We start from the raw sequence: 12,256 nt of genomic DNA on the forward strand, positions 1-12,256 counted from the left end.
GGGTTTGGTTCCCGCTAAGGGCATGTACCTCGGTTGCAGTTTGTCCCAGGCCCTGGTTGTGTTGTGCAGGTGGCAACTGCTCAATGTGTCCCTTTCACGTCGATGTTTCTCTCTCTCTCTCTTCCTCTCTCTCCCTCCCACCCTATCTGAACAAAAAAATGTCCTCGGGTGAGGATAAAAAAAAAAAAAGAAAAACACTCTGAATAGTAGAAAATAACAAAACAGCTATGGATAATATCTGCTTAAAATTTGAACAACAACAAGGAGATAAAGGCACTAGAAACAGTTTCACCAGTGAGTTATTTCAAACCTTGAAGGAGCAGATCATTTAGTATTAACATTTTTCCAGCTAGAGAAAAAAAAAGGAAGCTTTTACATCCTTTTGGTTAACTCACCGAAAAGTTAATCTCACTTATAAATATTGGTGCAAAAATCTTACAGAAAATATTATCAAACAGAAGTCAGCAGTATATTAGAAGACTGAGAGACCACAACTAAGTATGATTAATAATAGGACATGTATTAATAAAATTCACTATGTTAATAGATTAAAGTGGGAAAAGCATATATGATCATCTCAAAAGGAGTATGGAGGAGGAGGATGCAAGAAAAGAGGATGGGAGAAAAGGAGAAGGAGAGAGAGCTTCAATCTAGCATCATGATTAACAGTAAAACTCTAGAAATATTTCCATTAAAATTAGTAATAAAGGATATGCAACATCATTATTGCTAAAGACTGAATTTTTGTGTCCTCCCAAAGTTCATATATTAAAATTCCATTTACAATAATTAGTAATACATAGAGAAATATTAACAAGAAAAGATGAAGACAACTGAAATACATATGTTGTTTTTAGGTGGGAAGACTCAAGATTGTAAAGTTATCAATTCTCTCTAGATTCATTAATAAAGTCAATGCAATTCTAATTAAAATACAAACATTTTTGAACTTGATAAAATGAAACAATGTTATCAAGAAAAATAAACACAGGAGAATCAATAATAAAGAATAAGGAGAGAGGATGCCCTGCTAGATATTCAATGATACTATAAAACTAGAATACTCAAAAAACAGAGAAAACAGAGTACAGAAAGACACACATACAATACATAAATTTAACATATAATAAATGTAGAATTTAAATTGATTGGAAAACAGTGAATTACATAGTAAGTAGTGTTTTTTTTCTTTTTTTGACAGAGTGGGAGGGAGGGAGAGAGAGAGAAACATCGATGTAAGAGAGACACATCGATTGGTTGACTCCCACCTGACTCCGACCAGGGCCAGGGATGAACTCATGACTCTTTGGTCTGAAGGCCGAAGCTCTTAACTGCTGAGCCAAACCAGCCAGGGCACAATAAGTAGTGTTAAATAACTGAAAAAAAATGTTGGCTACCTAAGCTCTTTGAATTTATTTATATCATGTAAAATATAAATGGGAAAATGGAAACTGAAAGTTACCAGAATAAGCATGGGTGAATTGTTTAATTATTATTTTTTTAATTTTAATTTTGTGTTTTTATCCTCACCCAAGGACATTTTTCGACATTTTGTTAAGATAGAGTGGGAGGGAGAGAGAGAGAAACATCAACGTGAAAGGGACACATCGAGTGGTTGCCACCCACACAACCCAACCTGAGCTGGGGACAAACTGCAACTAAGGTACGTGTCCTTAGCAGGAACCAAACTTGGGTCTCTCCAGACCGCAGGCCGACACTCCAACCGCTGAGCCAAATTGGCCAGGGCTGAATTGTTTAATTATTAATGCTACACAGAAAAGCCTTTCTAAGCCAGAGACAAAGGTCTAGAAATCATAAAGGAAAAGATTCATTAAGATGACTGCAAAAATTTTAAATTTCTATCTGGCATTCAGAGAGACAGACACAAATACACACACACACACACACACACACACACTATAAATACAGTCAAACTGTAAACAATAGACTAGGAAACAATTTATAACACATGACAAAAGGATAACTTCCTTAACGGACAAAAAGCACATACAGATAGTAAAAACAAAAAAATAAATAGTTGAACAAAAAATATGAATAGACTGTTCACAGAAAAATAATAGTGGTCAATAAATTCAGAGAAATATATCCAGTGTTGTGCAAAATCACAGAAATGCTAATTGAACCAACAATGAAAATAGTATCCTGACTACTAGTTAGATTGGCAGATTTTTTTTTATAGGAATTGCATTGATTCTGTAGATCATTTTTAGTAATAACATCACTGTACCAATATTACGTTTTCCAACCCATGAACGTGGAATGTCTTTGTATTTATTTGGGTCTTCTCTGATTTCTTCCAGCAATGTTTTATAGTTTTCAATACCTAAGTCTTTCACCTCCTTGGTTAATTTATTCCTAAGTATTGTATTCTTTTCAATGCTGTTATAAATGGAATTTTCAAATTTCCTTTTTGAATTGCTCATTGCTACTACATAAAAATGCAACTGATTTTTGTGTGTTGATTTTGTATACTGAAACTTTGGTGTACAGTACCTTGAACAAGGTGGGGGGTTAGGGACTCCAACCCTCTACTGTCTAAAATCCACTTTTAACTTAAGTCAGCCCTCAACCGCAGATCAAAAATACTGTTTTCAACCCCTGGTTGGTTGAATCTACAGATGTGAAACCCAGGGATACGGAGGGCCGTGTGTATATTTATTTTTTAAAATTCATGTATAAGTGGAACTGCACAGTTCAAACTCATGTTGTCCCAGGGTCAATATGATATTTATTTATTTCTCTAGCAGTTTTTTGTGTGGAATCTTTAGGTGTTCTACATAGAAGATAATGTCACTTGGGAACAGAGATTATTTTACCTCTTCCCTTTCCAATTTGGGTGCCTGTTATTTCTTCTTCTGGCCTAACTGGTCTGCCTAGAATCTCCAATGCTGTGTTGGACAGAAGTAGTGACATCCAGTGACTTTTTAAAGAAAGTTAGTTTCAGACTATTTCCTAAGGTTAATACCTATTTATCTTTGTTTTTAGTGATCATTAAATAGCAGTACACATCAATATTACCTAAGGGACTTTAAAAAATTATGTTCCCTATCCTCATCCACAGAGATTCTGATTCAATAAGTCTGGGATAAGAGTCAAGTACTTAGTATTTTTTTAAACTTCTCACATGTATACCTACTACAGTTAAGAACCTCTGTCCTAATCTCTCTACCCAAAGTAATTTATCTATGAGAACCTCATTTCCTTCCTCTATAGAATAAAACTAATTTAAAAGTATAATCCCCATATTTTTGCAATCTTAATTATATACCAGGCAGCATCCCATATGCTTAAATATTCTTTCACTGAATCCTCATAACAACCTTATTATAATCCCCTATCTTTATAGATGAGGAAACGGAGACGAAGAAATTTAAGTATCTTGCCCAAAATTACAGAGCAATTAAGTGGTGAAATTAAGATTTAAATTCAGTTAACATGACCTCAGCATTTATAATCTTCAGGATGGTGGTTTTCATATGGCTTACACCTAGTAAATATTACCTTAATAATAAAAATTGTCACATGCAAAGCACGATAAAATATTTGTAACAATAACTCTTAAGTCAATAAAAGTGTTACATGTGTTTACTATTCTTCATTTACTAAAGGCATCGAAGTAACAGTACATTTTAGAAAGGCTCCATGAAAAACTAATTTTCAATTTAATATCATTTATATTTTCATTCTCTACTTCAACTCCCACTCTTTGATGCTGCTCATGGTATCTCCTGATTGTCAAATGAATTTCCTATTTTGACTCACACTCAGTTGTGCACAACTTTTTGTTGCTTTTAGTTTCCAAAACACTACGCTCTGCTGATTCCCTGTTGCCCTCTTTGTCTACTCTAATTCTTCTCTTCCTTTCCTTAAATGCTATGCTTTCTTAGTTTCTGTCTTTGGTCTTTGCTCCTCCTCTTTGTTCCCTCTGCATGTCTGCTCTGAATGATGTCACCAACTCCTCTGGATTCAGTCCCAAACCTAATACCTTGGCCCTGCTCTCTCCTATCAGCCTCACAATCAAATTTCCACCAGCTACCTGGGCATCTCCACCTGTTTATGTCATAGACATCTCCAACTAAAAATATCTGAAGCCAAACTTAATTTCATCAAGCCAGATAAAAATGAGACAACAGTATGTATTCATACCCCTTCTCAAAATGTTGGCCTGGTTTTCTAAGTCAGATATTTCAGTCTTGACATTTTCTTTCATCAAAAGCTTTCTTTTCTTTGTTATTTCATACTCATTATTGAAGTCTGTAATTTCCTTAATAAATTTTTCCTCCTCCTCCAATACTTTTTTCTTAGTAGCCTCCTGAAAAACAGAAACAAGATATCAAATACGGGCATTAATTGCAATAATATTTTTCTTTCGTGATTTAAAATGCAATCATGTTATACTATTAACAACAAAATATGGTATTATACTTCCTGGTATTGTGAAAACAATGCTTTATTCCTCCAGTAATATTCATAAAAAATCTAAAGCTATTATGTAATAACAACCAACTATTTTCACATGAAAGATTTATTCTTAATGTTTCAGGAGAATTACTGATGTAGAAATTCTACCACTCGTCATTATACATGTGTTTGTTTCTGTATTAAACTTATAACCACATTGCCATTTTGTCATTGAAATATAAATTTGGTGGTAACATAATTAAATGATCAAACTTGAAAATAAAAATGTATACACAAAGGAATTACTGCCTAATAAAGAAAAAAAGAGAAAAACAAACAAGGAAATTCAAGGAACCCTTTTAAAATGTATACAATTAATATAAAATTATATATTCATTTCAAATTCAGTTCTAAATAATAGTTTACATTTTTATGAAATATCAACATGGTGTAGAAATAAGAATTTTTAAAAACTTTGGACAATGCTAGACCTTAAACTTCTGACAATGCTAGAAGCTAAACATTACTACATTTTTCTATTTTTTCTAAGAAATGTCAACTGATTATAAACTACATCTGGAAACTGGCCATATCATTCATAAACAACTGGTGGTTGATTCTGATGATTCTGTTGACTTTATATATATATATATATATATATATATATATATATATACACACACACACACACACACACACACACACACACACATATATATATATTTTTTTTATTTAAAAAAAATTTTTTATCCTCACCCAAGGACATTTTTGCATTTATCTTCAGATAGAGCGGGAGGGAGAAGAGGAGGAAGAGAGAGAAAGAAATATCAATGTGAGAGAGACATATCGAGTGGTTGCCACCCACACAACCCCAACTGGGGCCAGGGACAAACTGCAACCAAGGTACTGCCCTTAGTGGGAACCGAACCTGGGACTCTCTGGTCCGTGGGAAGACACTCTAACCGCTGAGCCAAACCAGCCAGGGCTAGATATATATTTTTAATATTTTATAATGTATTTTCTTTGAAATGTCAATTAATTACAAGCCATGTTCCTAAACTGCCCTATCATTTAAAACTACTGTGTCTGTTGGCTCTGACTTATGATGAAAAGATAAACAAAATCTATCTCTTCACCCATATCCATAAATATGCCTACAGTGCAAACCTCTCTGCTTTTCAAAAGCATTAAAAACAATGTTTAGAAGCCTGAGCAATTCAAATCAGTTTTCACTGTTTCTTTTATGCTATTACAATTACAAATAATTTCCATATTGTATCCCTGCCAATAAAAATTCTTCCAAATTATATTACTCTACCAACTGTTTTAAATAGCACTTAATACTTTTCTGTATCTGAACAGGACTATCTGCCAATGTGCATATGGGTAATTTTCTAAAAGTACACCTAAGTGTATTCACATACTTTAGACACAGTTAGTGAAATAGATTTTTCTAAGTGGCTGGAGACTTACAAGGGTCTGAAGAAGCATATTCCTTTGGTTTGTAATTTCACTGCACTGTCTTTCTAAGGCATTTTCATGAGTTTTCAAAAGCTGTAAGAGGAAGGATTTTTCAGAAAACTGCTGAACCTTAAAAAAAAAAACAACACCAGAAGTCTGAATGAACCAATCAGACATTTTAGGGTACCTTAGTTAATAGAACAGCTCTATATAGTATAAAACACATTCTGTATTATCTTCAAAATGCAAAATATAATTCATAGTAAATACCTTAGTTTATATGCTATATCTTATAATATTCTATACGTGTTTTATGATTACAAATTTCATAATCTCTTCCCCCAATAAGACTATAAGCTCCTCAAGGGAGGAGAATGCTTTTTCCTTTTCAATATCTAGCACATTTCTTCACTTAGATACTAAAGGTTTTTGACTACACACATGGAAATCTGCTTCAAGACAGCTTGTTTTGAAGAACAAGTTTCTGTTTTCATCACTTATAAGGAAGATATGGACAAATAAATCATATATACAATATGACTAATAAAATAATGAGTTAAAATCTATAAACCATAAGCAAAAACCAAATCCCATGACTATAGTTATATTAAATAAAACACAAATCTTCTAAAATCCTCAAGTGGGTTTTGAGAACTTATTTTTTTATTTTAGTGCCTCATTTGATTCTAACTAGCAAAAGACACAGAAAATTTAATATTAGACATGTAATTGTTATTTTATTTAGGTTGTCAAATATAGCACCTCTTGAGATTATGAATGTTGAAATGAAAGTCAACTGTAATATAAAAAAGCTAAAAATAGCCCTGGCCGGTTTGGCTCAGCGGTTAGAGCGTCCGCCTGCGGTCCGGAGAGACCCGGGTTCGGTTCCCACTAAGGGCGCATACCTCGGTTGCAGTTTGTCCCCGGCCCTGGTTGGTCGTGCGGGTGGCAGCCACTCGATGTGTCCCTTTCACATCGATGTTTCCCTCTCTCTCTCTTCCTCTCTCTCCCTCCTACTCTGTCTGTACAAAAAATGGAAAAATGTCCTCGGATGAGGATTAAATAAAAAAAAAAAAAGCTAAAAATAATGCTGGACTGGAAGTACCCTTTCCACTGTGTTCAGTACTGGCCTTCACAAGAAAGCATCACTCCTAGTTTGGGGCTGTTCCTATCTCCACAGAAAAAAAGAAAAAAGAAATAAATTCAACTTAAATTGCAGAAAGCAAGATTTATGTTAGCTGTAAGAACTCCCTCAAGGTGAGCGACAGACTGTGAAATCTCTGTCCCAGAAGATATTGAATAGTAAAGAGCTTAGAAAGAGTCTAGTCCAGAGGCAATGGGTAGGCCTAAAAGACATTTTGAAATGATGTGACTCAAAAGTCCTACAGATATTGGCATTTAAAAAAGTAGCTTAAATAAAACAGAAGATATGATCTTACACTTATATATTACCATAGCACATCTGCCCACACCTTCAGTACTTGGTGCTTTTCTCATCAACTCTGTCTTAAGGAAGACATCAATAGAGGAGATTAGAGAGGTGAAATTTACAAGACTGAGGAAATCAGAAATTACTTTCAGAAGTGGACGAGGGGAGAATGGTGCAGTTAGTATTTCACTGTCTGGGAAAACAGAAATTGGAAAACATATGTCCAGATCTATAAAATCATATAGAAACTGGTAACAATGGCAAGAATATGATCATGAATTATAACACATTTATTTAGAATAAAAAATACTTCAGCCGTGGCCGGGTGGCTCAGTTGGTTGGAGCTTTATCCCTTACACCAAAAGGGTTTGGGTTCAATTCCTAGTCAGGGCACATACCAAGGTTGCAGGTTTGATCCTGGGTCAGGGCACTTATAGGAGGCAACCAATCAATCTCTTTCTCAAATCTATAAAACATGTATCCTCAGGAGAGAATTAAAAAAATACTTCAAAGCTATTTAGTACATATTACATTGATAACAATAAAATGAGTCCCAGAGAAGTCAAATAACTTAACAAAGGTTATATAATTAATTAGGGGCAAACCCAGGACTAAAATACAGGTCTTTGGACTTCCTTTCTTGTAAATCATATTAATATGGAAATACTGAACTCTTTAAAAAGAGATATTTCTGGACCCAGGAAGGGACTCCAGTCTCTGATAATAGTACACACTGAAAGAATATAAGTGTAAGAAAATTAATTATCAAATACTAGATCCATTAGAGCTTATTAAGAGAAGGTTGCTGGCAATATATACCTAACAATCAGAGTTACTATTATTGATGGTAACCATGAATGCCTAAAAAAATGTTTCAAACCAATTACTGGGCTGGGTAAATTTTTTTTTTTTTTATCCTCACCCGAGGATATTTTTCTATTTTTTGTACAGATAGAGTGGGAGGGAGAGAGAGAGAGAGAGAGAGAAACATCGATGTGAAAGGGACACACCGAGTGGCTGCCACCCGCACGACCAACCAGGGCCGGGGACAAACTGCAACCGAGGTACATGCCCTTAGCGGGAACCGAACCCGGGTCTCTCTGGACCGCAGGCCAACACTCTAACCGCTGAGCCAAACTGGCCAGGGCAGGCTGGGTAAATTTTTATTTAATACTCCTGAATTCTGATTCCATTCCTGTCACTAATCTGTTGTAAATGACCTGTGTCGAAACTCAAAAGTTGACAAAACTCTACTTATCAAACCAAGAAATTTAAAAATAAGACTTAAGCAAATGTATTATTCAAGTTCAGAAAAGCCTTACTAAAGATTCAGAAATTCAGGCGTTCAGTTCCAGCTATCACCAACTAAGACCCGAATTACTACTGAGCTCACATTCTCTTTCTAAAAAGGGAAAATAAGAATATTAAAGAAAGCTATGAGACATATTGGCAATGAATTAGAATATTTTATCATACCTGAAAAATAAAACCTATATACTCAAAAATGAAAAGTAGACAGCAGTTCAAAAGATTTATAAGAAGGATATGTCTATAATTTTCCTCTTTCTCTAAAATCCTATGTAAATGATCCATTTTGAGGTCTTTTCTGCTTTTTTAACATTAGTCTACTCCTCTTCATCCCCACTTTCTGTCTTACACTCTGTCTTTATCCTTTACTTCCACATTTTCCTCTTTTCATCAACTTTAAAAATCACAGTAACATTCCTTTTCAAACAGCATGACAGAGAAAGAGGCAGGAACTCGGGAAAGCTCGCGTCAGGACTGTCAAGAAAGAACAGATGCCTACAATGTGCTGATTTCCATGTTGCAGACGGCAAGTAAGTGAGGGCTGCAGAAGCCTACCTCGGGTCTAATATAATTAATAGAGAGCCTAAATATTTTAATGGAACTAAAGGGACAAAAAGTTTTGGATCTGCCCAGTTCCTCTCTACCAAGTATAAACTAGTAACTCTTAAGAACTAAAATTGTTTTTCATGGCCACCTATTTGCAGAATGTTTCTCATTGTTCCTTTTGTGTTTTCTGTTATTACAACAAATTTATTAAATTATTTTCACTTGCTTGTGTTTGAAAACCAGACTTATTGATATGTTAAATTTAGGTAAATATTCCTGAACACATTGACAGGGTCACAAGATGAGGTAGGACATTTCACAGAATAAATTATTATCAGGAAACTCTACCTCTCTTTAGTTGCAAAGGTGATAGGTGGGGATCAAAATTAGGAAGATACATAGAAGAGATATACAATCATGACTTAAATATTTTTAAATTACTGACTCTATTTTCCTAAGTTATGCAGGGACTCCAAAGAGCTACAAACAATAATAAGAAAAGGGTTGAAACAACTATCAGAAAGAACACATGCATCCCTATGTATAGCACCATTACTTACTATAACCAAGATCTAGAAACAGCCCAAGTGCCCATCAGCTGATGAGTGGATAAAAAAGCTATGGTAGCCTGACTGGTGTGGCTCAGTGGACTGAGCGTCACCCCATGGACTGAGAGGTCCTGGTTCGATTCCTGGTCAGGGCACATGCCCGAGTAGCAGGCTCAATCTCCAGTAGGGGAAGTGCAGGAGGCAGCCAATAGATGTTCCTCTCTCACATGAATGTTTCTCCCTCTCTCTCCCTTCCTCTCTCTCTAAAAAATCAATAAAAACATATATTTTTTAAAAAGCTATGGTACATTTAGACAATGGATTACTACACGGCTATAAAAAAGAAGAAACTTTTGCTGTGCAAAAGCTTTTTAGTTTAATGTAGTCCCATGTATTCATTTTTTCCTTTGTTTCTGTTGCCTTAGGTGATGTATCAGTGAAAATTCTGCTGCGTATGATGTCCAAAATTTTGTTGCCTACATTTTCTTCTAGAATTTTCATGGATTCACGGGTCACATTAAGTCTTTTATCCATTTTGAGTTTATTTTTGTGTATGGTGTAAGTTGATGGTCTAGTTTCATTTTTTTGCATGTAGCTGTCCAATTTTCCCAACACCATTTATTAAAGAGGCTATCTTTACTCCACTGTATGCTCTTGCCACTTTTGTCAAATATTAATTGAGCATATTGCCTTAGGTCCATTTCTGGGTTCTCTATTCTGTTCCACCGGTCTATATGCCTGTTTTTGTGCCAGTATCAGGCTGTTTTAATTACAGTCGCTTTGTAGTATAACCTGATATCTGGTATTGTAATCCCACCTACTTTGTCCTTCTTTTTCAAAACTGCTGTGGCTATTTGGGGTCTTTTTGGTTCCATGTGAACTTTTGACGTATTTGTTCTAGTTCTGTGAAATATGTTGTTGGTATTTTGATGGGGATTGCATTGAATCTATAGATTGCTTTGGGTAATATGGACATTTTAATGATGTTAATTCTTACAATCCATGAACAAGGTATGTGCTTCCACTTTTTTATATCTTCCTCTATTTCTTTTTTCAATGTCCTATAGTTTTCTGGAAATAGGTCCTTTACTTCTTTGGTTAAGTTTATTCCTAGGTATCTTAATTTTTTTGCCGCAATGGTAAATGGGATTGGTTTTTCAGTTTCTCTTTCTGTGAGTTCATCATTGGTGTATAAGAATGCCGTCGATTTCTTGACGTTAATTTTGTATCCTGCTACTTTGCCAAATTCATTTACTAAGTCTAGTAGGTTTTTGATGGAGTCTTTAGGGTTTTCTATGTATGATATCATGTCATCTGCAAATAATAATAGTTTCACTTCCTCCTTTCCAATTTGGATCCCTTTTATTTTTTCTTCCTATCTGATTGCTGTGGCTAAGACTTCCAGTACTATGTTAAATAAAAGAGGCAAAAGTGGACATCCCTGTCTTGTTCCTGTTTTTAAGGGAAATGTTTTTAGCTTCTGCCCATTGAGTATGATTTTGGCTGTAGGTCTTTCATATATGGCCTTTATTATGTCGAGATGTGATCCATCTATTCCCACATTGCTGAGCATTTTTATCAGAAATGGGTGCTGTATTTTGTCGAATGCTTTTTCAGCATCTATTGATATGATCATATAGTTTCTATTCTTCATTTTTATGTGGTGTATCACATTTATTGATTTGCAAATATTGTACCAGCCTTGAATCCCACTTGGTCATGGTGAATAATTTTTTTGATGTATTGTTGGATCCGATTTGCTAGTATTTTGTTCAGAATTTTGGCGTCTATGTTCATCAGGGCCATCAAAATGGAAAGGCAACCCACTGTATGGGAGAACATCATTGCCAATGATATATCAGATAAGGGGTTAATTTCCAAAATATATAGAGTACTCATACAACTCAACAAAAAGAAGACAAAGAACCCAATTAAAAAATGGGCAGAGGACCCGAATAGACACCTCTCCAAACAGGAAATACAAATGGCCAAAAGACATATGAAGAAATGCTCAACATCACTAATCATCAGAGAGATGCAAATTAAAACAACAATGAGGTATCACCTCGTACCTGTCAGAATGGCTGCCATCAACAAATCATCAAACAAGTGTTGGCGAGGGTGTGGAGAAAAGGGGACTCTAGTGCATTGCTGGTGGGAATGCAGACTGGTGCAGCCACTATGGAAAACAATATGGTGCTACCTAAAAAAATTAAAAATTGAACTTCCATTTGACCCAGTGATCCCACTTCTAGGAATATACCCTAAGAAGCCTGAAACACCAATCAGAAAGAATATATGTACCCCCATGTTCATAGCAGCACAATTTACAATAGCTAAGATCTGGAAACAGCCCAAGTGTCCATCAGTAGACGAATGGATAAAAAAGCAGTGGTACATATACACAATGGAGTACTATGTAGCTGTAATAAAGAAAGATCTCTTATCCTTTGAGACGACATGGAGGGACCTGGAAAGTATTATCTTAAGTGAAACAAGCCAATCAGAAAAAGACAAATATCACATGATCTCATTTATATAT

The 12,256-nt window shown here is 35.0% G+C and overlaps 1 protein-coding gene across 1 annotated transcript in view; it reads right to left on the reverse strand.

The window, feature by feature from the left end:
• The window catches only part of CCDC172 (coiled-coil domain containing 172), a 53,807-nt gene that overhangs the window by 22,086 nt on the left and 19,465 nt on the right, over window positions 1-12,256 (reverse strand). Inside the window, exons 3-4 of the mRNA XM_036265970.1 lie at window positions 5,896-6,012; window positions 4,168-4,333 (exon numbers count right to left, since the gene is read on the reverse strand). Coding sequence (XP_036121863.1) covers window positions 4,168-4,333; window positions 5,896-6,012 — 283 coding nt within the window. The remainder of the gene's footprint in view (window positions 1-4,167; window positions 4,334-5,895; window positions 6,013-12,256) is intronic.

This window comes from Molossus molossus, unplaced genomic scaffold (assembly GCF_014108415.1).
Source record: "Molossus molossus isolate mMolMol1 unplaced genomic scaffold, mMolMol1.p scaffold_m16_p_17, whole genome shotgun sequence".
In the NCBI taxonomy this organism is placed as follows: domain Eukaryota; kingdom Metazoa; phylum Chordata; class Mammalia; order Chiroptera; family Molossidae; genus Molossus; species Molossus molossus.